The following is a 24,392-nucleotide window of genomic DNA, read 5'->3' on the forward strand; positions in this document are numbered from 1 at the left end:
TGATCCTCTTTGGCGACCTTCTGACAGGCAAAGCCTGACTGCCTGTAGACTTACCTGCCTTTGTGCAATGCAGCTGCTGTCAGACTCCTCCAGCCACTTGGCCAGGCCTTGCTGCCTCCCAGACTGGAGACCCCAGTCCCTCTGGAAGGGGGAGCTTTCCCGCTCTTCCGACGAGTCGATCCGCATGTGCTCCAGCTTCTCCCGTTCCCGGCCCCGCACTCTGTAAGACGACACCCCTTGTCGCAGGAGTGGCGGGCTCAGGGACACCCCTTTGCCCAGGTCTGACAGGCTGGAGACGAAGGCGCCCTCAACCACCCATTCGCCAGGCCTGGGGTGAAGGACAGAAAGAGAGGGTTTTTTCCCCCATCCCCTTAGAATAAAACATCCAGAGCTGGGGGGTAATGATAATATAGACATGGCAAATGCTTGGGCATTTCCCCTATGCTGCGTTCATGTGTGTGAGAGGGATGAGAGGGGAGGAAGGAGGAGGAAGTAGGAAGGTTAGAGGAGAGGGGGAGGGGAAGAGAGTAGGAGGGGAGGAGAGAAAGAGGAGGGAAGTGGGGAAGGATTAGAGAGGGTGGACGCAGCCTGGGGGGAATGGGCAGGCGGTACCAATGGTTAGGAATTTAATTGTATTTTGTATCAATAAATGGAAAATAAAAACCTTTTTTTAAAAAAAAAAACATCCAGAGCTTCAAAGAGCACCAGATTTAGTCTGGAATTTCATGGCCCCTTTCCAAAATCTGGTGGGGCCCTGACAGACTCTGAAAAACCAAGAAAGACACACACAGATACTTCTAAGAGACACTCTGGGAACTTTTAGGAAGGAGCTGCCTTGACGGTCTTTCTCCCAACCAAACTATCTAAATCAGAAGTCCCCAACCTTTTGGGCATCAGGGACCCGTTACGTGGAGAGAGGTTTTTCCACGGAGTGGGGGGGGGGCTGGTTTTGCGTGCTGCCTGCATCCCACGGATGGGGCTTTGCTTGTTTGTGCAGCCTGGTACTGGTCCACAGGCCGGGGGTTGGGGACCCCTGATCTAAACTTTGCTGTCTCTTGGTCCTCTGGGATGCAGCCCCTGCCTCCGGGGAATCCAGACTACGTTCCACCATAGGGCAGGGGCTATTTGGGGACCGAGTTTCAGGACTTTTGAGGGGTGAAAATGGGTACTTGAAGCACCCGCCAGGATTAAGGTATACTCATTCCATCTCAGTGTGACCTAATGGTAGATCACTTGAGTAAAATAGGCCCTTCATTGCAAGAACATTGGGGTGGGAAGCTAAAAGAAAGTAGAGACAGGTATGAGGAACCAAGAGAAGGGTTCAGGAAAGAACAGGAAAGAGAAAAAAGGGTGAAAAGATAGGGACAGTTATTAATTAAGACATTTGGACAGAAAAATCAAAGGAAATTAAAGATCTAAAGAAGCTGGCTATGTTTCTGCAATTCAGATATTATAAGGAGGGGAAGGGAGGGGAGAGGAGACTCTAGTAGTTATACTTTTGTGAAAAAAAATAACACTTCATTTAAAAAGCAACAGAATTTTGTACTTCTAAAAAGAAATAAATTATATTTCACATTATCTTCCCATGAAATATTGTTTCACTTGTTCATTCATTCATTCATTCATTCATTCATTCATTCCAATCACACCCCACCCCACCCCAATCCCACAGGACCTTCATTGTTAAATAGACTTTGAACTCTTTATAAACAACTGATTCTCCGAGTTAAGGAGCAAAAGATTAAAAACAATCAAACCTAAAACCACAAACATTTATGCTACGAGGGAAGAACTATGAACGAGAAGACAACCCCAGTATTGAAAATCTATGGTGATCATTTTGAAATGGTGGCAGTGAAATTTTAAATAACACTAGCAATAGCACTTATATACCGCTTCACAGTGCTTTACAGCACTCTCTAAGCAGTTTACACAGTCAGCATGTTGTCCCCCCCTCATTTTACCAACCTCGGAAGGATGGAAGGCTGAGTCAACCTTGAGCTGGTCAGGACTGAACAGCTGGCAGTTGACAGAATTAGCCCGCAGTACTGCATTGTAACCACGGCACCACCACAGTTTTTATATTGATTGATACCCACAATTGACATGGAAATATCTGGGCCTCTTCTGAGCAATTAAGTCTGGTCTTGCCAAACATAAGGACATTTTCTTGAGGACAATCCAGAACTGGTCCCGGATGTCTTCCCTATTTCCCAGGCTGGCCCACCGTCAGAGTTCCCCAATCCCTGCCCTTTCAACTGGGCATTGCCTTACCTGTCCTTGCCCTTCTCTATCACCCGGCTAACAGTGGGCGACTCTGTGATGCCCACTTGGACTCTCTGCTGGCCTGGAATGAGAAAGAGGTCACAGTGGGAACCCTGACTCCCCAAGTGGCCCCCTAGTGCTCGCCATCTGGCCTTCTCCCCTCTGACCTCTGACCTTCCTCCTGCTCTAACATGTCCATCAGGCCATTCATGGCGTCTGAATCCACTGTGTCTTCCTCCACCAGGTCCATGGAGCCAAGAGGGTCAGGGCCATGCACATCCTCCAGCAGTTGCCCCGTGAACCGCCCTTCACTCGTGGCGTCCGAGTCCTCAGCCTTGCTGCACTCCAGGGAGGAATCTTCGGCAGTCACCAGCGAGGGCGTCAGCCCGGAAGACCACACCTGCATGTCCGACATCTCCAGGAGCGCATCCTGCTCGCTGGCAGCCATGGGGATGGCTTCCAGGATGGCCACCTCATTCCAGTATTGGTCGGTGCACAGCGGGGAAGGCAGAGCGTAGTGCATGGAGGCGGGGGACAGCAGCTCGTCCTGCAGCGAAGCATAACCTGCATAGGCAGACAGAGGACGACAGACTGACACACTGAGCTGGGACTTGGGGGGGGCAGGGGGGGGACAGGATTAGGCAGGCCTGTCCCTCTGGACAATGTTTCTTAACCTTAGCGACTTTAAGATTTGTGGACTTCAGCTCCCAGAATTTCCAGCCGGCAGCTTTGCCAGCTGGAGAATTCTGGGAGTTGAAGTCCACACATCTTAAAAGTTGCCAAGCTTGAGAAACACTGTTCTGGGTATGGAGCTTATTTTGTGCCCCAAAGGGTCTCCATCCCAACTAGTTTGATTGCCACGTCCGGGACCCAGCACCATGGATCCATCTGGGTAAATGTTTCTGGAGACCAACCCTTTCCACAGCCTGAGCGGCTATGATGCCTGTAGCCACCCAGAGCGACTCAATCGTGAGACAGGTGGCATATAAATTTAATAAATAAATAAACGCTTGCAGGCCATTATAGGCCCATCCAAAGAGCGTTGGGTGGGGGGGGGGAAGCTCCCAATTACCCTGCCCAACCGTGGCACTCTTTCAACCCAAAATTACTAGGAGGGTGAAGTGGTACAAAAGAAGGGCGCTCTAGCTTTGGGAAAGAGGAAGGGTTGAGCAAAGTATTAAGGGGGGAGGGGCTTTCAGAAAAAGGTGACATAGACTCAAGTAGGAGTAAAGTGTGAAAAAGAAAGTCAAAATAACCCTGCCTTGATTTTGCTTGGTACGAGATGTTGCCGAGAGAAATTCAGTCAGTTTTTCGAGCTTCTGCTATGCTACTCTACAATGATCAACAACATCCCTGGAATCAGAGGTCCTTGGGGCTCTTGAGGTTGGCTGTTTTCTTGCAGATGTTTCATTACCCAAACTAAGCAACATCATTGGTGGTGATGATCAGCACTTAGGGCTGAGGGGGTTACCTAGTTTGGGTAATGGGACGTCTGCGAGAAAACAAACTAACTCAGAGAGCACCCGGGACCCCTCATTTCAACCCTGAGCTAGAAATATTCTCTTTTACTGATTCCAGGAATCTCTGCAGGGGCCGACATCTGGTAAATGCAGGGAAGAGAAACAACTTGTGTGTCACTTCTCCCAAGGATTCAGTGTGAGTGTGACGATTGTTCCATGCAGCCACAAGGCAGAGCTGCCCAGGTGAGCTCAGGCATTGGCTGCAAGCCACTGGAAGGCAAGGAAGGGAAGCAGCAGCAGCAGGGGTGGGGAGGGCAAGGGGAGGGCCAGCAGGAAGATGCAAAGGGGGAGCTTGGGCTGAGCCTGCACCGAAAGGCCGGGTCAAAGCAGGCGAATCATGCGCTAGTTAGCGAAGCTGCAGTTCTAGGATGGCTCAGTTCCCACGAGAGAGAGAAAAAGACAGACCGAGACAGTGGAGACAAGTTGCAGAGGAAGAAGAGAGAGAGAGAGAGAGACCGGGATAAAGCCAGTGGCGCCATCTTGGGCACCTCCTAGACAGCCAGCTTGGAACAACCAGCACCCCTTCTGGCAGGAGAGAAAGTGGAAGATCACACTGGGGAGGAAGAGGGATGGAGGCAGAGAAAGAATGGCAGTGCAGTAGAGAAGATGGGTGCACCCCTCTTAATCACCTTAGAGCCTTGCAGGCTGCTTGGGCCTCCAGCACCCACCAAACCCCCTCCCATCTTGATTCGCACCTGTGTAAATTACTGGAGATCCCGTCCTTCAAAGGGACACTTGGATTGCAACTCCAGACCGTAAGCCAGGCCCCTCAATAACCCCCTAATCACATCCCGCACTTGCTGTTGACATCTCAACTTAAACGGTCGAAGGCCTGGTCTCTGTCTGGGGTGCATCACCTTCTGGATCCAATAGCTATTCCCAGACCATCTCACCAGCATAACGATTTGCTGTTTTGAAGCAGGGCGAGCACTCCAATCCCATGAAGAGCAATAGCCACGAGAGGACCGGCACTCGGTCCCTATGTCTCCTGGACAGTCTGCTTGTTTTGATGCCAGAGACTTTGGTCCTCTCTCTTCAGAGGTTGGTGTCCAATCTATCTTCCCTTAACCCATTGTTTCTCAACCTTGGCAGCTTTAATACATGTGGATGGAGGGATGGATGGAGGGATGGATGGATGGATGGATGGAGGGATGGATAATTCTGAGAGTTGAAATTCTCATGTCTTGCCGTTGGTAAAGTTGAAAAACCCAGGGGTCCTCAACTGGCTGAGGAATTCTGGGAGTTGAAGTCCACCAGTCTTAAAGTGGCCAAGGTTGAGGACCCCTGCTTTAAGCTATAAGGAAGGAAGAGATCTGGCCATGAAATAAGGATGAACTCAGACACATACCACTTCCTGAGGGTCAGTGAGATGGTTCCTCTGCCAAGCATTCATTATTAGATCCAGAATGAGAAGGAAAGGTGATTGTGACCACAGGAGTCAAGTGAGAAAGACTGGAAGCTTACCAGCTTACCAGAGCAGATCTGGGACTCACCATTGATCTGGGAGGGAGACCCAGAATAGTCTCTGTGTCGGTAGCGCTTGTCGCCCTTCAGGCTGTGGCCCTGTCGCCCCGAGCCTTCCAACATGTTGATGATTTCGCTACGATCAATGTTGCGAAGGGCTGCATAAAGGCTCTCCACTGGGAGGGCAAAGGACGAGGAAGAACTTGTTAGGAAGAGGAAATCAGAGCTAGACCTAAAGCCAAGTGGAGCCTTGCCCAAACCATGGTGGAGACCCCAACTCAAACATAGAGGAGGTCCTCGACTTACAACAGTTCATTTTCAAAATTACAACGGCATTGAAAAAAAGTGTAACTTTTCACAGTTACAGTCTTTGCAGCATCCCCGTGATCATGTGATCAGAATTCAGATGCTTGGCAACGGGTTCGTATTTATGTACGTTTCCATGTCCCAAGGTCACGTGATCCCTTTTGATGACCTTCTGACAAGCAAAGTCAATAGGGAAACCAGATTCTTGCTAATTTACCAATTGCAGTGATTCCCTTAACAACGGTGGCAGGAAATGTCGTAAAATGGGGCAACACTCCCTTAACAAATCCTCACTTAAGAACATAAATTTTTGGCTCGATTGTGTCGTAAGTCGAGGACTACCTGTAGTTTGATTTTATTTGGCCCTTTAATAGGAATGGTCACCTTCTTTTGTGTCAACCCGCCTTAGCATCTTAGGTTGCCCCAAGCTTTGAACATCAACCACTTTTATAAAATAAGGGAGAGGAGATAGGCAAAGAAGTGAGTGAGGAATGGGAACTTGGTTCATTGATTAAAAATTGGCAAAGGACTACCTTCACTCTTTTTTCATAGGACAGAATTCCAACTGTAAGCTTCTTTTGGGTTGCTCATATTCATAAATGGGAGAAGAAATAGGTCAGTGGAAACTTAAGGGAGGACCCTCAACCAACCTGTTACGTCTTCTGCCACTCGGCACTCTTAATTTCCATCACAGATCAAGATGGCAAAAAGAAGACTCTAAGTTGCATTTGCTCATGTTCATGTTGGAAGCACCTAGGTGCTTCAGGGATTAGCCAGTGAGATCACCATTGCCCAGAGAACGCCTGGTTGGGGGTTCCTTTCTTGACCCCGTTAATGTGCACACTGAAAGGGGTACCCATCTATCTACTCACAATTACTCGCTTCCAAACTGCTAGGTCAGCAGGAGCTGGAGCAAATGACAGGAGCTCGCCCCGTTACACAGCAGCACTCGTGTCTCAAACACGGGCTTGCTGATTGTCAACCCAGCATCCTAACCACGCGAGCCACTGCACCTCCTCCTCCTCCTGCTCAGCTGCATTAATTCGGTATGAAAACACCAACAGCATGGGTCTTGATGCATCCTTCCATTGCTGAATAGGATGGAACCCAAAGATTTTTGATGACACGAGCTGATTTTAGAAAATCTCTGGAGAAAATCTTAAAAGCATCTCTCTGATATGCAAAAGATGAAGCCCTCGTTTCCGACACTTTTGTTAATACTCACTACTGGCACTCTGGCCACCACGGCTGCTCCAAAGATTCAGCAGAGCCATGCTCTGCTCCAGCAGGGAGTTGGGGTTCTCGACTCGGATTCTGTTGATGTCATCCACTCCAAATTGAAGTTCCCGAGCCAGCTCTGCAGGAAATTGTGGAGGACACAGTATATCAGCCAGTTCAATTATCAGGTAAGAATAGAAGGCAACTGGTCTTCACTGCTCCCAATCTCCATTGAGGTAGCCCAAGACCAAGGGTCTTCCAACTTAGCCCTTTTATGACTTGTGGACTTCAACTCCCGGAATTCCTCAGCCAGGCACGCTGAGACAGGCAACCATCGAATAGGATGTGAGCCAGGTCTTCTATCTCTGGCACTCCACAAATGCAGAGATGTTCGTTGTGGGGTATGGAATGGAATCTCCTGTATCTAACCTTTGTGTCGAGCTGTTCAAATCTCGCTCACGTAAATATCTCCCCTAGATGTTTTGGCAGTTGTAACTTCAAATAGCTGTCTATTTGAAAAGTACGTTTGCATTTGCTCAGCCATTTCAAGTTACCCACCTTACTAAAGATAGCATGCCATTTTGTGTTTCTATATCCTTAATTCTTTGGTGCATGGAGCCTTAGGATCACAGAGTGTTCACCTCTGATGTAATGTGTTGATTATGGAACCTGGGATTGCACATCTAGGTCTCCCATAGGGACTAAGAAGACACAGAAGCCAAGCACAGGGAGCTAATACACTACCTCCAGCCTCAGAATCACAATGTTCTTCCTCCAAGGTCCAAACTTCAATGGCCAATTCAGTCTCAGGGTCTCTCCTACCCTTTGCTCCAGCTCTGCCATTTGACCTGGCTTGGTTCCTTCCCTGCCCCCAGTTCAGTGCTACTTACCAGCCCAACTGAGTCCCAAGTGTTCTGCGATCACCGCCAACTTCATGCTGTTCCCGTCTTTCTCTGTGCTGTTAAGGGAGCCTGGATGGAGAGGAACAAAGTCAAACTCAACCCTCTCCATCTTCAGGTACTGCTGGAGTTGTCCCAAAGATGCTGTTCAAAAGGCAACTGGACTTCCTTGGGAGGCGGCTTTCGTCCTTGAAAGCATTTAGCTTCTCATCCAAGAAGCTTCTTCAGTTTGCTATTGATGGGATCATAATTAGCATAATCCCAATAAACCGTAGCAGACTTCAGGAAGTATTAGATTCAATGTAAATTAGCTTAGTGTTTAGGAATACTTATGCCCTGGTTGCCTATTTAGCAGGGATAGGCAGCCCTGACCCCGTTATGACCCTTATGACTCTCAGAATTCCTGAGCCAGCACAGTTGCCCAACCCTGGTCTATAGTATTTGGATTATTGATTGTAAAATTGATTATAAATGTATGGGTTTCTTCTGGATTTTAATTCCCTAATGTAATTTTACATTAGTAATTTTATTTTTACCTTATTTTAATCTATCAATATGATTTTTTTTTTAAATTTTACTTCTACGTTACAGTGACTGCTACTAATTTTATGCTGGCCTATGACGGAAATAAAATAAACAAGGAAATAATTCAAGCATGGTTTTCATATTGTTCCTTGAATGGTGTGTGTGTGTGTGTATGTGTGGGTGAGTGGGTAGGTGTGGGTGTGTACATTTTGCAAATATTTTTCTAAAAATAAGTTTAAAAGCATCTGAGCAGACTATTTTTCTGAACAGGTCCCTTGTCGGGAGGGGGAGGGGCAGCAAAGATGCACAAGGCTATCGGCCTTTTTTAAAAATGAAATCACCTATTTCAACACTCTTCAAAAAACAAAGATGAGGGACAGATGTGGCTGTGGTGCCAACTGTCTGCCATCGATCGCCACTACCGCCGCCCCAGATCACAGTAGGATCCATGGGACAGGACCATCAAGGAACTTTTGATGCAGAAAAACATTCTAACTCTCTATTGTGGACAGCTAGCACATCAAGGAAGATGTGAATAAACCCGCTCGGTCTTTCCACTGTAGACTTTGTTTCGAATACAGGGGGCCTTTGCAGAGAAAACATCTGCCTTCTAATTGACATCACCCATCCCTGGTGGGACATTGTGCCTTGTGCTAAGTCTTCCAGCTTACAAACTCTCGAACTGGCAATTTCATAGAATAGGAATAGGAATAGGAACAGAACAGAATAGAAAAACAGAATAGAAATACAGTATAGAATAGAATAGAATAGAATAGAAACTTTATTGTAACTTTAAATGTACACTAATCAGCATACATTAAAATGAAATTTCACTGCATTCAGCTCCCAAAAACTACCATTATGCATATACCCACCTTCATTTGACCCAGTTAAATGCTAAGAGTCTAGCAAAGAGGAATAGGGTTCTAGGCTCTGTCCAACTTGCAGCGTTGGTATCTTGCCTCCTTACCTAGAGTGCTGTCACTGAGCAGGCTGTATCTCTCTCGCAGGGCAAGTGGTGTCAAGGTTCTCCTTCGATCTTCACTGCCCAAAGTCTGGGACAACAAGGAGAGGTTTAAGATTTTTCAGCCTCCAAGTGGAGAGGAGCATCCACCCAACAAATACTTGCTGGGTGGGTATACTCAAAAACTAAAGACTCTCCCATTTCTGCCATCGGCCTGGGACATCTCATGACCAAAGATCGAAGAACATTGATTTGGGAGATACCCATAGCATTCTTTTACTTCCTGGTTCCTCCCTGGGAGACTACCCATTCCTTCTCCAGATACAAAGTCCATCGCATCACTTCCCTCCTCAAAACCATGCTCCTTTCCGTGTTTTCAAGGGAACTAGGCAGTGAAGGGAGGGGGGACAAATTCACAACTGTTGATCTTTCATCAGAATCAGACAACTGTAGATATATACAACTTGGGTGTGTGGCAGGGAATTGCAAGCTTGCAATGGGACTGAATCCTGAAGCTGTTTCTACACCTGTTCTGCAGGGTGCCAAAAAGAGTAGGATACTACTCAAAGCAATGGAACATGGGCAGGACAGGGCAAGAGAAGGTGGACTTACTCACCTTGGAACAGGGTGGCATAGTGATGTTCAGATGGCACAGCACATGCTGAAGCTCCTCATACTTCATGGGCTTGCGGAGGAAGGACAAAGAGCCACTGGATTCCCGGCTACTGTCCCTCACCTACATTTCAGAAGACCAGAGGGAACCAATTAAAGTTATTCAACAAGCAGATCAAAATATTACTCATCTTCCACAATCCTCCTTTACTTACTATCAGCCCCATCTTTCTAATTTTACTTTCTTTTCTGGTATTATCAGAAAGATATTCAGAAACAAAGCAACTTATTTTCTTTCTTGTGTGAGCCTGGGAGATAAATTCCTGGCAATTAATTTCAGCTCCAAGCTGGTTTGTAGTCCTTCAAAGAATCATAGGATCCAGAGTTGGGAGGAGCCACCGCAATAGCATTCTCTGAGCCACGGAATGGGAAGCGATATTTCAAACAGTATCAGGACAAGAACAAATGGACGTGACTTCTGTATTTTCTAAACCAGGGGTCTCCAAACTTTAAGACTTGTGGACTTCAACTCCCAGAATCCTCCAGCCCGTTCTCAGCAGTTATGAGTTCTCCCATTTGAGTCACAAGGCAGTTAGTAAGAGGAGCAAGGAGGCATCCATGGAACAGCTTGCCTTGCAGAGTTATGGGTGCTCCATCTCTGGAGATTTTCGAGAAAAGATTGGACAACCATTGACCGTGATTGTATAATCACGGGCAGGGGGGTGGGACTAGAAGTCTTGCAAGATCTCATCCAGCCCTAGGATTCTGTGATTCGAAGGTGGCCCTGCCTCAACATACTTCCTGATAAATGAGAACTAGATTAGTATCCAAGATTCTGTGACTGTTTTCCTTGCAATAAACCTGACTAATGAGATTCTTTGAAAATCTGGTTTAATGCTGTGGTTAAGAGCTCAACATTGTGAAGTCCAACCTCTGCTCTCTGCAGGAATCCGGATTAAAGATCCTGCACAATGATTTCCCAGCCTCTGCTTGAACACATCAGTGAAAAAAGGCCCCTCACTAATTATTTCAATAATTGGTTCCACTCTGGAGTGCTTTTGTCACTATTAAGGCCATTATTCATGCCCCCTTATGCTTGGTCAACTGAAAAAAGTTTCTCTCCTTCTGGGTGATGTTCCATCAGGTACTAGTTATCTTCTCTTCGGTTGTCTTTCCTCAAGACTAAACCTCCTTCAGTCTTCCCTTGTAGGACGCAAATTTCAGTCACCTGCTCATCATAATTGCACTTCTTTGATCCTTTAATCCTTTTGCAACCATGTTCCTGGCCCTGACTTCAGCTTCAAAGAGCTGCTGACTCGTAGACTTCAACTCCCAGAATTCCTTAGCCAGCCATGCTGAGGGGGACAGGGAGAGGTTTCCAAGCTGAGCCATGCTGGCTCAGGAATTCTGGGAGTTGAAGTCCACGAGTCATAAAAGAGCCAAGGTTGTCTACCCCTGGCTTGAACTCATGATGTTCCACTTTCTGGCCTGGTGCCTTAAAACCACTAGACAACCCCAGATTTCCAAAATTTTTGCTGATTACCTTAACTGGGATGATGAGGCGGTTCTCATGGAAAGACTGGAACAAGAAGCTCCGTTGCTGGGCAGCCTTCTTGATTGGCAGCAGGTTCCCAGAAAGCTCCATGTGGAGGGGCATGCCTTCAGCCACCTGTGAAAGACCACGGTAAGGTTCTCCAGGCAATGATTTCTTACCATTTTAAAAGGTTGTGTTCCACCTCACCCATTCCCCTCACCCGTTCCCCTCACCTGTTCCCCGTAGAGCCTTGGTACTTCTGGAGATAGATACGGGTCAATGGAACTCATGGGGTCTGAACTTAAGTCTCTTATGAGCGCATAGGACAGGGGTCTTCAAACTTGGCCCTTTGATGACTTGGGGACTTCAACTCCCAGAATTCCTCAGCCAGGCACGCGTTGAAGTCCCCAAGTCATCAAAGGGCCAAGTTTGAAGACCCCTGGCATAGGGATTCCAAACTGATGACACGTTGGCCCTGCCTTCTGGCTCAGCCTGGTCATCTCCTACACCTAGGAGTTACCTCAATGTCCCGGCTGCGTGCCACTTCAGTGAAGTTTTCATGCTGCTCCAGCGTTTTGTCCACCTTGTCATCGGTCATACAGTAGCAGCGCAAACGTCCTTCCCGCCCGTCATTCATTTTGGCAAAGACCACAAACTTAGCCATGTAGGGCACAGCTGCCAGCTCCTTGTATAACAGAGTAGCAAAATGGACAGCTTCGGCTGTGCGCGGGCAGTCTGCCAGCCAGAACCTACGTGGCGGAAAAGGTAACACAATTCTAGGAGCCCTGGAGGGCGCAGTGGTTAAATGCAACACTGCAGGCAAACTCTCCCCAGGGATCCGATCCTGATATGGTTCAAGGTGGATGGACTCAGCCTTCCCCCCTTCCAAGGTTGGTAAAATGAGGACTCAGGTTGTTGGGAGCAACAGGCAAATAATGCTTACATTGTAAACCGCCCAGAGAGTGCTGTGAAGCTCTATGGGGTGGTGTATAAGTCTAAAATGCTATTGCTATGAGATCCTACCAGAAAAAGTTGAACAACTGCTGTTCAGTTGCCAAGAAAACAACAGGGACATTTGCATGGAATCAACAGACGTCAAGTTTGACTGAATGGGGACACTGCTAGTTCAATCAATCAGAATAGAGCTGGAAGGGACTTTGAAGATCTTCTAGTCCAGGGATAGGCTCAGGAATTCTGAGCGTTGAAGTCCATGAGTCATAAAAGAGCCAAGGTTGCCTATCCCTGTTCTAATCCAACCCCCTGCTCAAGCAGGAGACCCTAGACCATTATGTACCATAAAGTGATGGCACCCTGTGTTTTTTTAGGGTTTCCTTCCCCAACCCAATATCCTTCAAACATGTTGGATTACACCAAACTGGGATGATTAGAGCTGAAATCCAGTACATCTAAAAGGCTGATCAACGCAATTCCTTGTATTGTACGTTGCACTCCCTGGGGCCATATGAGATCCAGCATGTGTTCTTGAGGTGCTACGCAACATGTTCTCCCAAACCTTCCCTCCAATTCACCTGGCTGACACGTTGGTGGTGAAATTTGCACACTCGTTGGCATAAATTAATTTTGTGGTCCCGGTGATGTCCTCCCATTGTGCTGGCGCGGTTCCTCCTAAGGAAACAAAGTGGAAAGAACTGATTGTCTTCAATCCCCAGTTTGAGTCTAGAAATTTGATACAGAAGCTCAGCTCTGCGTGAGGCCAATTGGCCGGCCCTTTGCAACGTGACTAAGAGTCGCCTACTGTTTTGTCCCTGATGCAACTGACACAGAAAGAAAGAAAGAAAGAAAGAAAGAAAGAAAGAAAGAAAGAAAGAAAGAAAGAAAGAAAGAAAGAAAGAAAGAAAGAAAGAAAGAAAGAAAGAAAGAAAGAAAGATATTCCTCTTGAATGCCTTGAAAGGGCAGCCAATCTAAAGAAAAGGCTGGTGCTAAAATTGAAGCTGATGAGATAAGATGGGGAGAAATACAGAAGCTTCCTTCTGGTTCATTTGGGTCCATCATCTCCATCAGAAGAAGCAACATGGGAAGGGATGCTCTTTCTTAGATAACCCCCAAAGTCCCTGCTCACCTATAACGCTGCAGAGGAGACGCAGGCTAGTGGTATCACCTTCCCCACTGTCTCGGGGATTCTCTCTCCAGGAAGGGGGCAAAGGGATGCGCAACCCAATAGGTCGGTGAAATTTCCTACGGCGCGGTTCCACTGTCACAATTGGGCTGAAGGTTGCCTGGTTGCCCAGGAGTTTTGTCACCAGCTCATCAGGCACTGGCTGAGCCTGCAAGAGAAAGACCAGAACCCAAGAAGGTCTCACAAAGGGCCTCTTTCTGAATCAAAGCAATGAAGAAGCAGTGGGCTGACGTTCCTAACAGGCCACAGACAGGCAGAATTCAAAAGAAAGGGAATGGTGGGCAGAAATGCCTCCAGGAGTTGTAAGTGATTGCTTTAATGTCTACAATACCTGTACGAAGAACTATTGGTCAGCTCTGTGTCTAAGCTCACCAGTGCAGCATACAAAAACGCCTGCGCAAATATATACAGGTAGTCCTTTACTTAACGGCCCAATTGAGCCCCACAACTATGTTGCTCTGCGAGATAATTGCTGAGTTTTGTCCCATTTTACGACCTTTCTTGCCACAGTTGTTAAGTGAATCACCGCAGTTGTTAAGGTAGTAACACTGTTGTTAAGTGGAACTGGCTTCCCCCATTGACTTTGCTTGTCAGAAGGGTGGCAAAAGCTGATCACGTGACCCGAGGGACACTGGAACCGTCATAAATATGAACTAGTTGCTAAACATCTGGATTTTGATCATGTGACCAAGGGAATGCTGCAACCAATGCAGGTGTGAAAAATGGTCATAAGTCACTTTTACAGCGCTGTGTTACTTTGAACAGTCATTAAATGAACGGTTGTAAATTGAGGACTACCTGTACATAGATATGAAGAATTCTGAACTGTGGGAGAACGGCCAGCTAGGTGGGAGGGAGGGGTGAAGCATAAGAAATATAAGCATGAGCTCCCCCAGGCTGTTCCCAGGGAAAGGCAAGCACACTGATGCGACACAGGTGAACAGCAATAAAGTTTCAGCCTGAGGCTATTCACGAGTAGTTCAGTTGCTTGAGCCTGATGTGAGTTTTCATCAATATGGCAAAACCCATGTCACATCATCACTATAGATAATAAATCTGGATAAATTTCATCACTTCCACACAGGCACAAGCACACAGACACTGCTACAAACACAAGACCCGAACAGCACATTTAAATAAGTCTAGTATGAATCTAATGGTCTCATTCCTAAAATAGCCAAAGTTTGGTCAGCTTCATCAGGATTTTGGATGGGGAGGTAGGAGGGTGATGTGTGTTTATGTTAGATGATAGATAGATAGATAGATAGATAGATAGATAGATAGATAGATAGATAGATAGATGGATGGATGGACGGATGACAGATAGATGAGAGGGAGAGAGATGATAGATAATGATAGATGAGACAAATGATAGATAGATAGATAGATAGATAGATAGATAGATAGATAGATGGATGGATGGATGGATGGATGGATGGATGGATGGATGGATGGATGAGAGGGAGAGAGATGATAGATAATGATAGATGAGACAAATGATAGATAGATAGATAGATAGATAGATAGATAGATAGATAGATAGATAGATAGATAGATAGATAGATAGATAGGTAGACAGACAGACAGATAATAGATAGATAAATGTTACAAGCCCATCCTATCTGAACTATTGTTCAAACCCAGAAAATGACTCAATCCAGTAACCGAATTAGGCTCTTGTGAAAGCAGCCACATCGTCCGACTCGCCATCATTCAATACCTGCAGAGCCAACTTGACTTTCTTGGTGACGGCCGTTTCAGGAAAGGTGGCTTGGACCAAGGGCACCAAGGAGCTCTGGAGACAGCCCCCTTCTGGGCCAATCAACTCACAGTCCTGGCGCACCCGGGACATGACCACAAAGTACAGGGGGAAGTCGGTCGTGATAATACGGCAAATCCTCTTCTTCTCCAACTCTTCCAGACTTTCCAGCTCTGTGAAAGATTAACTGAAGAGTTTCAGAATCCACAGGTCACGAGAGAACCAGTGGCTAGCGTGCCGCAAGAAATCGATCAGGATCTCAATAAAAATACTAACAACTATCATAATAATATAAGTAATTAAAGGGTCAAAACATTGGATTTTACGGCAGTGTTTCTCAACCTTGGCAACTTTAAGAGGAGTGGACTTCAATTCCCAGAATTCCTCAGCCGGCTGCCCTATGGAGTCAAAGGTTGAGCAACAGAAAGCCACATCCTATGTTCAAGACTTCTTCTAACTTCAGGTTCTTGAAAGGCGAAAGCATTTTCTTTACAGAAGAATGACCAGGACACTGAAGCTAAACTGCACTAAACCTCCAAACCCAAAATGTACTAACACCCCCTGCAACAAAGAATGCAGGTTTCAGTGAAGGCGGCCCTAGACATCATTAAAATGGCAAGACGCAGAGAAGCTTCAGCAAAACGCTGAATTGTCTTAGAATCAAAACATTTGTACCATGCAACAGAAATCACCAATAGGAGGGGAGAAATGGCCCTTTCAAAGCAAATAGTCCCACTCTATAAAAATGCAAAGAAGTCTATTAAAAATTAAATAACAGCTGCTAGAAAGGCACCGTGCTACGTTTCTCCTAGTTTCATGTTTATCAGCTTGCCGTTTTTTTATTTTTTCCAACCTCCAACTTCTCAGCAAGTTTGGAATAGTCACAGACAATTCTTCCCATCTTTGAAACTCCACTGGAGAAAGGCTGTGCGATTCGCTGAGGAGAAGGAGGAGGTCCAGAGATGGGCAAGCAATTGTGACAGTCCCATCATAGCTTCCCAGTCTTGGAATCTCATTGGAGTCCCTACACAAGTTGATGACTTCCAGGTAGATGTCCCTACCTTCATCCATCCCATTGAGGACTTGGTCCAAATAGCTCTCTGCGTAGTGGCTGCGGTGCTCTTTCCATACAGACCCATTCTCACTGCGTAGGACCACCAATTCTCGGTCACCACGGCCGTGCGAGGCAAAATGAGGGATTTCCACAATCACGGGGCTACAGGAGAATTGCACATAAGAAGTCAATGTGGACGGCCATTGTCTTCACTAACAGTTGAAGACCCTCCCAGTACCAAGGCTGTCCAGCATCTGAGGCATTAGCACGCCTACGTGTATCATGTCACTTACAAGAAACGCTTTCCCACCAAAACCTCCACCCTATCCATTTTCAATACTAGTGGCTCATGTCGTAAAGATATTTAGTTTTGTTTGAGGGAGAATTGAAATCTAAGGCCCGATTTCCTGGCTGCCAGACTGACAGCAGAGTCAGTCATAGAAGTAGTTCATTCTGGCTCAAAATTTTGGAAACTATCATTCAGTACATTTGAAGAAGCCTGCATCTTTACTATAAAATCATTCCTGTTTTCTATTATTTTTCATTCATTCAATCATGTGTGGTTTTTCAGAAGTGGTTTGCCGTATATTCCTTCCTAGGATTGTGAAAAAGTGACTGGCCCAAAATTACCAGCTGGATACGTACCAAAGGTGGGACTAGAACTGACAGTCTCTTGGTTTCTAACTACTACATCAAATTGGTCCTCATTTGTACTGGGAAATAGACTAGAAAACCAAACGACACCCGTATGCAGGAAGTCCTACACTGAGACAATTCACAGAACACCTACACCAAACTGTGGAATTACATTTAGGGAACCAAGCCACTTCTGGTGTCAATCACAAACCAAGGTTAAACAAACTGTGGCTTAATGCAAAATGTGAAGTTCACCCAGGCTTGAGATGTTTCTAGGCCAGAGAACCATCAGTTCTTGTTCAATCTCTTTTTAATACGACCATCGGAATAAAAGGATTGTAACATCTATGTGAAGTCTGTTCTCAGAAACCTACATCTGGGAGGAAGGGAGGGAGGGAGGGCTGTCCTTCGGCACTGGCATCCAAGAAACACTTCAGTGCATGAGTGTCACATGTGACAGCCACAAAGCTGGCCAGCAGCTGGGACATATCTGCAGGGAGAACACCTGGAGAGGAAGCTTTCACCTGAGGAATTGTGCTCCAGAAGGGCCCAGAGCAATAATTCTGCTGGCCAGTCCTTCTTCCTCTGCCAGAGGGGGTGGAGCTGGTAGCTTCTGGGGCTTGACCAGGCGGCAGGTGATGCGAGTTGGTGCTGCACACGTCCTGGGTGGAATGATGACCCGAAGGCCATTGTGCCTGCTGCCCCGCATGGAGCCTCCACGGGCATCTACCATGAAACTTACAAGGAACCTGGGAGGGGAGAAGAAGACATATATAGGCATACAATACCGCCATCCAAAGACTCAGGCAATGATTTTGTTGTGATTACATGAGACCCTTCCTACAGCTTCATAAGGGGTTGAGGTGGGAGAGGTGACTCACCCTGTGTAGACAGGGCTGGCTACCGGGCTGATGTTGTCAGAGGTCTCTGTGGCAGGACTGCTTGGGATGAGGGACTCTTCATCAAACTCTTTGGAAGGCTAGACAGAACAGAAATGGGTCTCCTATTAAACATAGGATGAGACCTTGCCAATCCATGCCGGGCTCTCCGTGACCTTGACCTCCTTCCCCCAGATGCCATTTTCCACTACAAACCCTCTTCACCCTAACTCCTCTCCATGCAAGCTCTTCATATTGCCATCCTGGAACCCAGAGATTCAGGCACCTCTGCCAAAAAAGGGGGCACCTGTCCCATGGACCATTTCCTCCTCATTCTTAGTTTTACCCACATTAGGCTGCTGGGGTGGGAAACGATTTTGGATCAGGGTCTGCTAAGCACACAACTCCAGCTTGGTCTAACAGAGGCCCGTCCAGCCTTGGCAATTTGGAAGACTTGTGGACTTCAATTGCCCAAATTCTCCAGCCAGGAATTCCGGGAATTGAAGTTTTCCGTTCTTAAAATTGCCATGGTTGGACACCCCCGGACTAATAAGTAATGGTCAAGAAAGCGCCTGTGAAACGCTTTCAACTCCTGCCCACAACGTAGCCTTGTTGGGCTGACACTCACCTGCTCCGGTTCCTCCGGCCGGATCAGGACTGTCTCAGGCGTAACGCAAGGGATTCGAGGGATAGCTGGTGATTCCTCCCTTCTGGGTTGCAAAACAAATTTTAAAACAGGAAGAAGAGTGTTGGGAAAACAGGGTGCAATCTGGCCTTTCTTGAAATCCTATCTCCAAGGGCTTAGCCACATGCCTGAGGTAGGCCGTTAAGGGCTCCGTTATGATCTTGCACTGCTCAACTAACACGGATCCATCTATGCATGTGCACAGGAGATACGTGCAGGGGGTGCAAAGGATGCACCTCACAAACAGGCATCTTCACAATGCACACTCTCTCCCTCGCATAGAACCTTGTACTGCAAAGTTATATTATGACTTTGTATTGCATCATTGCATTGCAAGTACGAGAGGACATGACCCAAAGGTGCTTTTTCCAAAAGGCAGTTGAACTTTTTTGTTGTTGTTTTAATACATTTTGTTTCTTATCCAAAAAACTCCTTCAGTTCTAACTGAGTTAACTAAGTTAGAAATGAAGAAGCTTCTTGGATGAGAAATGAAACATTTTGAAAGAAAATAAAAACAAGAAAGTTCAGCTGCCTTTTGGAAAAAGCACCTTTGGGACAACCACATCCTGGATGATTGAAAATCTCCCCAGAAGAGTACAGAATATGGATTATGCATTATGATGTCACAATTTGGTGTTTTGCATCACTATGGTTACGAATGTCCATAAGAAACAGATGATGGTACTTTTGATATATGATCTATGAATATCCCAGGAAGATGCTGGATCATCTCATTCAGAGAAACCTGGTCTAAACAATTTGTGCTTATGATGAAAAGCTGCCAATTCAATGCATAGTACCCTTTCCATATCTTACGTGTGGTCCAATTTGGGGACAAATTCCACTATTTCTCTCTCATCTTCCTGATACTGAAGTTCCCGCTTCTGCATCTTGGTACCCGGCAGTTCATCTCCTAAAAAAAGAGACAGGGATGAAAACACGGCGCAATCAGAGCTCAAACAAGACAAAAGCAAGGCTGTTGTTGTCCTTCACATACAATAGAGGAAAGTCCTGTAGCCCAGAACCTATGCCAGGAAGAGGGACAAGAACATCCATTTTCCATGGACCATTCCACAACTATACTTAATCTGGAGCCCTGTTGATCTGCCAGCTCATCCAACCAAACATGTTGCAGGTGCGATTGGACCACAACTCCCAATTCCATTGGACCTTCCAATGCAGGTTGAACAAGGCTGGCAAATGCTAGTTTATGGATTGAATCCTATAGAAGCCCAATAATGTAATGAAAGTGTCCTTCTCCCGTGACTAATATTTAATCCAGATGTGTCTTCCTGAATAATATGTGTACAATCTTGAGGTCTCATGTGACTTCATCCTGCAATCAACAACAGCATAGTACACAACAAGACAAACTACTATGCTATGAATATATCAAAAAGGGCTTTTGAAGGACAGATTGGTATTTTTTTATGGAGCTTTGAAAAAAGGATTCGAAACATCTTTCTTTGTCCCATTTTCATCACTGGTTCAAAATGCTTTAGTACACAACTGCAAAATCTGCTTCAAGAACGTGGTGGATATTCACAGAGTAGCAATTCCTATTTCAAACCGCCATGAATTCTCTGAGAAACAGCAATTGGCCCTGTGTGTGAGGATCACCAGTGGCTAAATGTTGCTAAGCTGGAGGAACAGTGTTCTTTCTTTTTCAGATGACAGAAGGTTAAAAAAAAACTACGCCCTGCTAGAAGAAGACAAGTGATGGGGAAAGAGGTTAGATTCTTGGAGAACCATGAGGAAAGGAGTGGCTCAAATCATTGGAAAATGGTAGGGGAAAGCTGGCTTAAATCCTAGGAGGAGATATGAGTGGAAAAGGAAGGTGGTGGTACACGGGGAAACAATAGCTGTTAAGGCAGGGGTTGGGAATCATGGCCCTTTTATGACTTGTGGACTTCAACTCCCAGAATTCCTGAGCCAGCCGTGCTGGCTCAGGAATTATGGGAGTTGAAGTTCATAAGTCATAAAGGAACCATTGTTCCTCACCCCTGTGTTAAGGAATGAGGGAGAAGTCAAATCAATGCTTGCTTGTTTTCACCTTTCCCTTGGTGATATTTTGAGCTCACTGAAAAAAACCTCTTGATGAGGTTTGAGGGGGGGGGGGTTGACATTCTGTTCCACCTCTTGAAAACCTTCCTGGCTGCCTATATTGGCCAATCTAAAGCAACTCCCGCAAGCGTTCCCTCATGTTATTTTTATCACAGAATTAAACAGAGGAAGAGGAGGTCATTTTGAGGCTGCAGGCAGCCGAAGAGAAAGTGGCACAATGGAATGGGACAACTCTCCACAGCCAATTCGTCACAGCCAACTGGCCCTGGGACAATTCAACAGTTCCATTTAACTATTTAAAGCAATTTAAAAAATGATTATTGTCATTTGTGTTTTATTTTGTCCCTCCTTGGGCATCCTTTCTTTAATGATTCCACTGAATTATTTCTTCCGTCTTAGTGCAACTCTTGTCCCTCAGCGAGTTTGCCACGGCACGTTGGCTGTGGTGAGTTGTCACAGACCCCAACGAAAGGCCATTTTTTTCACAGCTTGGCTGCCTCGTCACTAAGCACAAAGAAGAGCACCAGACTGAACGTGTCAAAATTGCACCCAAATTCTCTTCCCCTCTGAAATCAACATGAGGTCAAACACTCAAAGCGAATAGGAACTGCTGGTGTGTGTGTGTGGGGGGGGGGAAGATGGAAGAGAATTCTGCACAGCACTGGGTGAAAAGCAAGTCAAGAAAAGCCAAGCCAAGTGAGGTAGTCAAAGAAGTTGGGTTATTTTAGGCCAGTGTTCTAAGATGGGTGGAATTCGACTCATGCCGGCTGGGGAATTCTGGGAGTCGAAGTCCATGCATCTTAGAATTGTGAAAATTGGGGAGCGAAGAGTCAAATAAAGCTGCTAGCCGTGCCTCCAACTCCTTTCAGTACCGAGTTGCAGTCTAACATTAAACAAAGAACCTGCTGCAATGAAATGGTGGCTTGCTCACAGTCTCCCTGCGCCACCCGCCCCTTCAATCACAGATACAATGGACAGACAGTGGTGGGTGAGCTGGCCCCCTGGGAAGCCACAGCTGGCGTGGAATGGAGGCATGTGAGGCCCAAGCGTGTGCCGTGTGGAGTGGAATGGTGTCAATGGGGGCGGGCGGGTGAGCCAAACCCACAATAATACATAATCCATACCCAGGAGAGTTACGTGTGTCGTGCCTGCAAAGCAAGAGAAAACAAAGCTGGTTTGTCGGTTGGTTGAAGGCAGTGGACTCCGTTGTCCCAGTTTTGGTCAAGGTGAGGGGTTTCCAAAACGTGGCCACTTTTAAGACTTGTGGAGTTCAACTCCCAGAATTCCCCAGCCAGTGGCCATGTTTGGAGACCCCTGGTCTCTACAACCAGGCACTGCTGCAAAATTTGGGTCAAAACTGGAGAAGGTGAGGTCACCCTTTTCTCGTCCTTTTCCCAAATGGGATTGGTGTCAATTGTAGCCAAGGTGGGCTACTCGCAGGATCCAAGCCTTGCATCAAACTGAAGAAAGCAGCATAACCGTGTGGAATTCTATAGACAGGGACTGCCTTGAAATCTGCATTGAAAGTCACTGGAGCTTGTTAAGAAGAGGCTGGACAGCCACTTGTCTGAAATGGTATAGGGTCTCTTGCTTGAGCGGGGGGGGGGGCTGGACTAGAAGACCTCCAAGGTCCCTTCCAGCTCTATTCTGATTCTGATTAGACAGCTTTGGGAATCGTTAAGCTGCGAAACTGGTCTATTTTGTTGGATAGAAGGAAAATAGGAGCCACTAGGTTAAAAAAAAAAAACTGGAATTCTCTCCCTCTCCTACAGTCAAAGGACTAGGGCAGTCTGAAGAATTAATGTTGTGGAAAGAGGAACAGAATGAATATAGAAAAGAGTCATTTTTTTTAGATAAAATAGGAGAAAGATCATCATTTTGGTTCTATTTATCCTCTTTCCTGTCTAATGGGGAAGCAAAGTAGAATATACTGTACTTGTAAACAGGATGCTATTTTCAACACCACTGAGGGATTCTCTCTCCCCCCCAAAAGGGGAAACAGCATTCAGGGATATTCTTGGTAGCCCCACAGACCTCACCTTCATCCTCAGATACATCCAGAATCTCATCCACCGTCTCTGGGAAGCTCATCCGATGCTTGTCACTTAATGACTGCAAGAAGCAACAGGTCAGATGGGAGGGGCGCCTCAAAGCTGTAAGCCCCCCTGTGACACCCCCACTCCCCCCACCGGGCTGGACGGTGGACCTCACCAGGAAGCTGCTCTCGTCAGTGACAACCTTCAGCACATCGGTTACAGAAATGTAGCCGAGTCTCTTGGCGATGGCCAACGGGGTGGTGCCATTCTGCAGAGAGATAGAGAAAGGGGGCCCATTATTCACAATTATGCAAGTCCTGGCTGGGATTGTGCGTCAGTCAAACGGCATTCCAAATTCTGCATCGAACCTGAATTTGGCAGCCTACTTAAATGATATCTGTGTGGCCAAATCTCTTTTTGAAATCAATGCAGTGGCCCGTCCAGACTGATTCCCCGTACTAGGAAGGGTGAAATGTTTCAGTTATTCAACTGTCGAGTGTTCTCATCAAGATGATGAGGTTTAAATATTCGTATTTTGAATACTTTATGCCGAGGGTCTTCAAACTTGGCCCTTGGATGACTTGTGGACTTTAATTCCCAGAATTCCTCAGCCAGGCACGCATGCCTGGCTGAGAAATTCTGGGAGTTGAAGTCCACAAGTCATCCAAGAACAAGGTTTGAAGACCCCTGCTTTATGCAAAGATCTAGCTCCCTTAAGAAATCCATAATGTAGAAAAAGGTGGATAAAATGAGAAAAGGAAGACCAGTAGGAAGGTGGACAAACTCAGTTGCAATGGTACAGGTAGTCTCTGGCTTACAACCATTCATTTAGTGACCATTTGAAATTAAAGCAGCACTGAAAAAACGGACATGACCATTTTTCATGCTGATGGCCATTGCAGCATCCCCATAGTCAAGCGATGAAAATTCAGACAAATAGCAATTTGCATGACCTCTGGGGTGTCCCCACTCACCGAACTGACTTTGTTGGGTGAAGCCCCGTGCTTGAGCAAAAGAGTGACTATGTCGGTGTGGCCTTGTTGGGCTGCCTGATGCAGAGGGGTGTAACCCAGCTGAAAGGGAAAAAGAGAGACACCGGTGCAATTAAAAAGACATGGTGGGTCTCCAACAGCAGGGGTGTCAACACTTCTACAGGTGTTGTGACATCCCTAAACGGGGTGGGGCTTTCATTTCCTCTTGACTTTTTTGACCCTATCCACCCACCTCTGTGGACAGTCCTGTTCCATACCTTGGTTTTGGCATTGACATCAGCCTGATGCTGGAGCAGAAATTTCACCAGCTTGATATTCCCATAATGACAAGCCACGTGCAATGGCGTGTAGCCCATCTGGAAGGCAATGATAAACAGGATAGGCCTCACAACCTCTTCTGGGAGCTCCATAGCCTGCTCCAGAACCAGAAGACAGTGAGTTATAGTCCCACCTTAGGCCTGAAAGCCGGCTGGGTGACTTTTCCAGGCCAACCCACCTCACAAGAGTTGTTATTGTAGGAAAAACAGGAGGAAGGTGAGCTGGATATGTTTATATCCTTGAGTTATTTGTAAAATAAACAATAATGGCAGGATACAAATAATAAATAAATAAATATTATGGTTTCCCATCTTTGCAAGATTGGAGGTAAACCATCAGGACAAGCAACCCCATCTCAGCTTATTATATTCCCTTTCTCTCTGTCTTAACCCACATAATTTGGCCCCGTGCTAGCAATTCTCACCCGAGTCGTCGCATCCACCTGGACTCCATGCCTGAGCAGGTTGTCTGCCACCTGGAGGTGTCCCTCCTGGGCCACCAGGTGGAGAGGGGTGAGGCCGCTCT

General features: G+C 46.4%; 1 protein-coding gene across 10 annotated transcripts in view; it reads right to left on the reverse strand.

Annotated features, from left to right (window-relative positions):
- Positions 1–24,392, reverse strand: part of ANK1 (ankyrin 1) — an 89,150-nt gene that overhangs the window by 7,584 nt on the left and 57,174 nt on the right. For 6 of the 10 annotated variants that reach the window (XM_039366897.1, XM_039366902.1, XM_039366903.1 and 3 more), the window contains 24 exons: positions 24,292–24,390; positions 23,807–23,905; positions 23,532–23,630; positions 22,733–22,825; positions 22,561–22,633; positions 21,646–21,669; positions 19,274–19,370; positions 18,401–18,482; positions 17,776–17,873; positions 17,419–17,643; positions 16,266–16,420; positions 15,166–15,377; positions 13,389–13,593; positions 12,837–12,933; positions 11,828–12,056; positions 11,317–11,442; positions 9,778–9,897; positions 9,168–9,252; positions 7,664–7,744; positions 6,781–6,912; positions 5,279–5,425; positions 2,440–2,829; positions 2,275–2,347; positions 55–328 (listed from right to left, as the gene is read on the reverse strand). In XM_039366897.1, the coding sequence (XP_039222831.1) occupies positions 55–328; positions 2,275–2,347; positions 2,440–2,829; positions 5,279–5,425; positions 6,781–6,912; positions 7,664–7,744; positions 9,168–9,252; positions 9,778–9,897; positions 11,317–11,442; positions 11,828–12,056; positions 12,837–12,933; positions 13,389–13,593; positions 15,166–15,377; positions 16,266–16,420; positions 17,419–17,643; positions 17,776–17,873; positions 18,401–18,482; positions 19,274–19,370; positions 21,646–21,669; positions 22,561–22,633; positions 22,733–22,825; positions 23,532–23,630; positions 23,807–23,905; positions 24,292–24,390 (3,315 nt within the window). Of the gene's footprint in view, positions 1–54; positions 329–2,274; positions 2,348–2,432; positions 2,830–5,278; positions 5,426–6,780; positions 6,913–7,663; positions 7,745–9,167; positions 9,253–9,777; positions 9,898–11,316; positions 11,443–11,827; positions 12,057–12,836; positions 12,934–13,388; positions 13,594–15,165; positions 15,378–16,265; positions 16,421–17,418; positions 17,644–17,775; positions 17,874–18,400; positions 18,483–19,273; positions 19,371–21,645; positions 21,670–22,560; positions 22,634–22,732; positions 22,826–23,531; positions 23,631–23,806; positions 23,906–24,291; positions 24,391–24,392 lie in introns of those variants that run through there. The other 4 variants (XM_039366898.1, XM_039366906.1, XM_039366900.1 and 1 more) reach the window with 4 other exon arrangements.

Source organism: Crotalus tigris, unplaced genomic scaffold (assembly GCF_016545835.1).
Source record: "Crotalus tigris isolate CLP2741 ecotype Arizona unplaced genomic scaffold, ASM1654583v1 scf7180000020455.750797, whole genome shotgun sequence".
Lineage (NCBI taxonomy): Eukaryota > Metazoa > Chordata > Lepidosauria > Squamata > Viperidae > Crotalus > Crotalus tigris.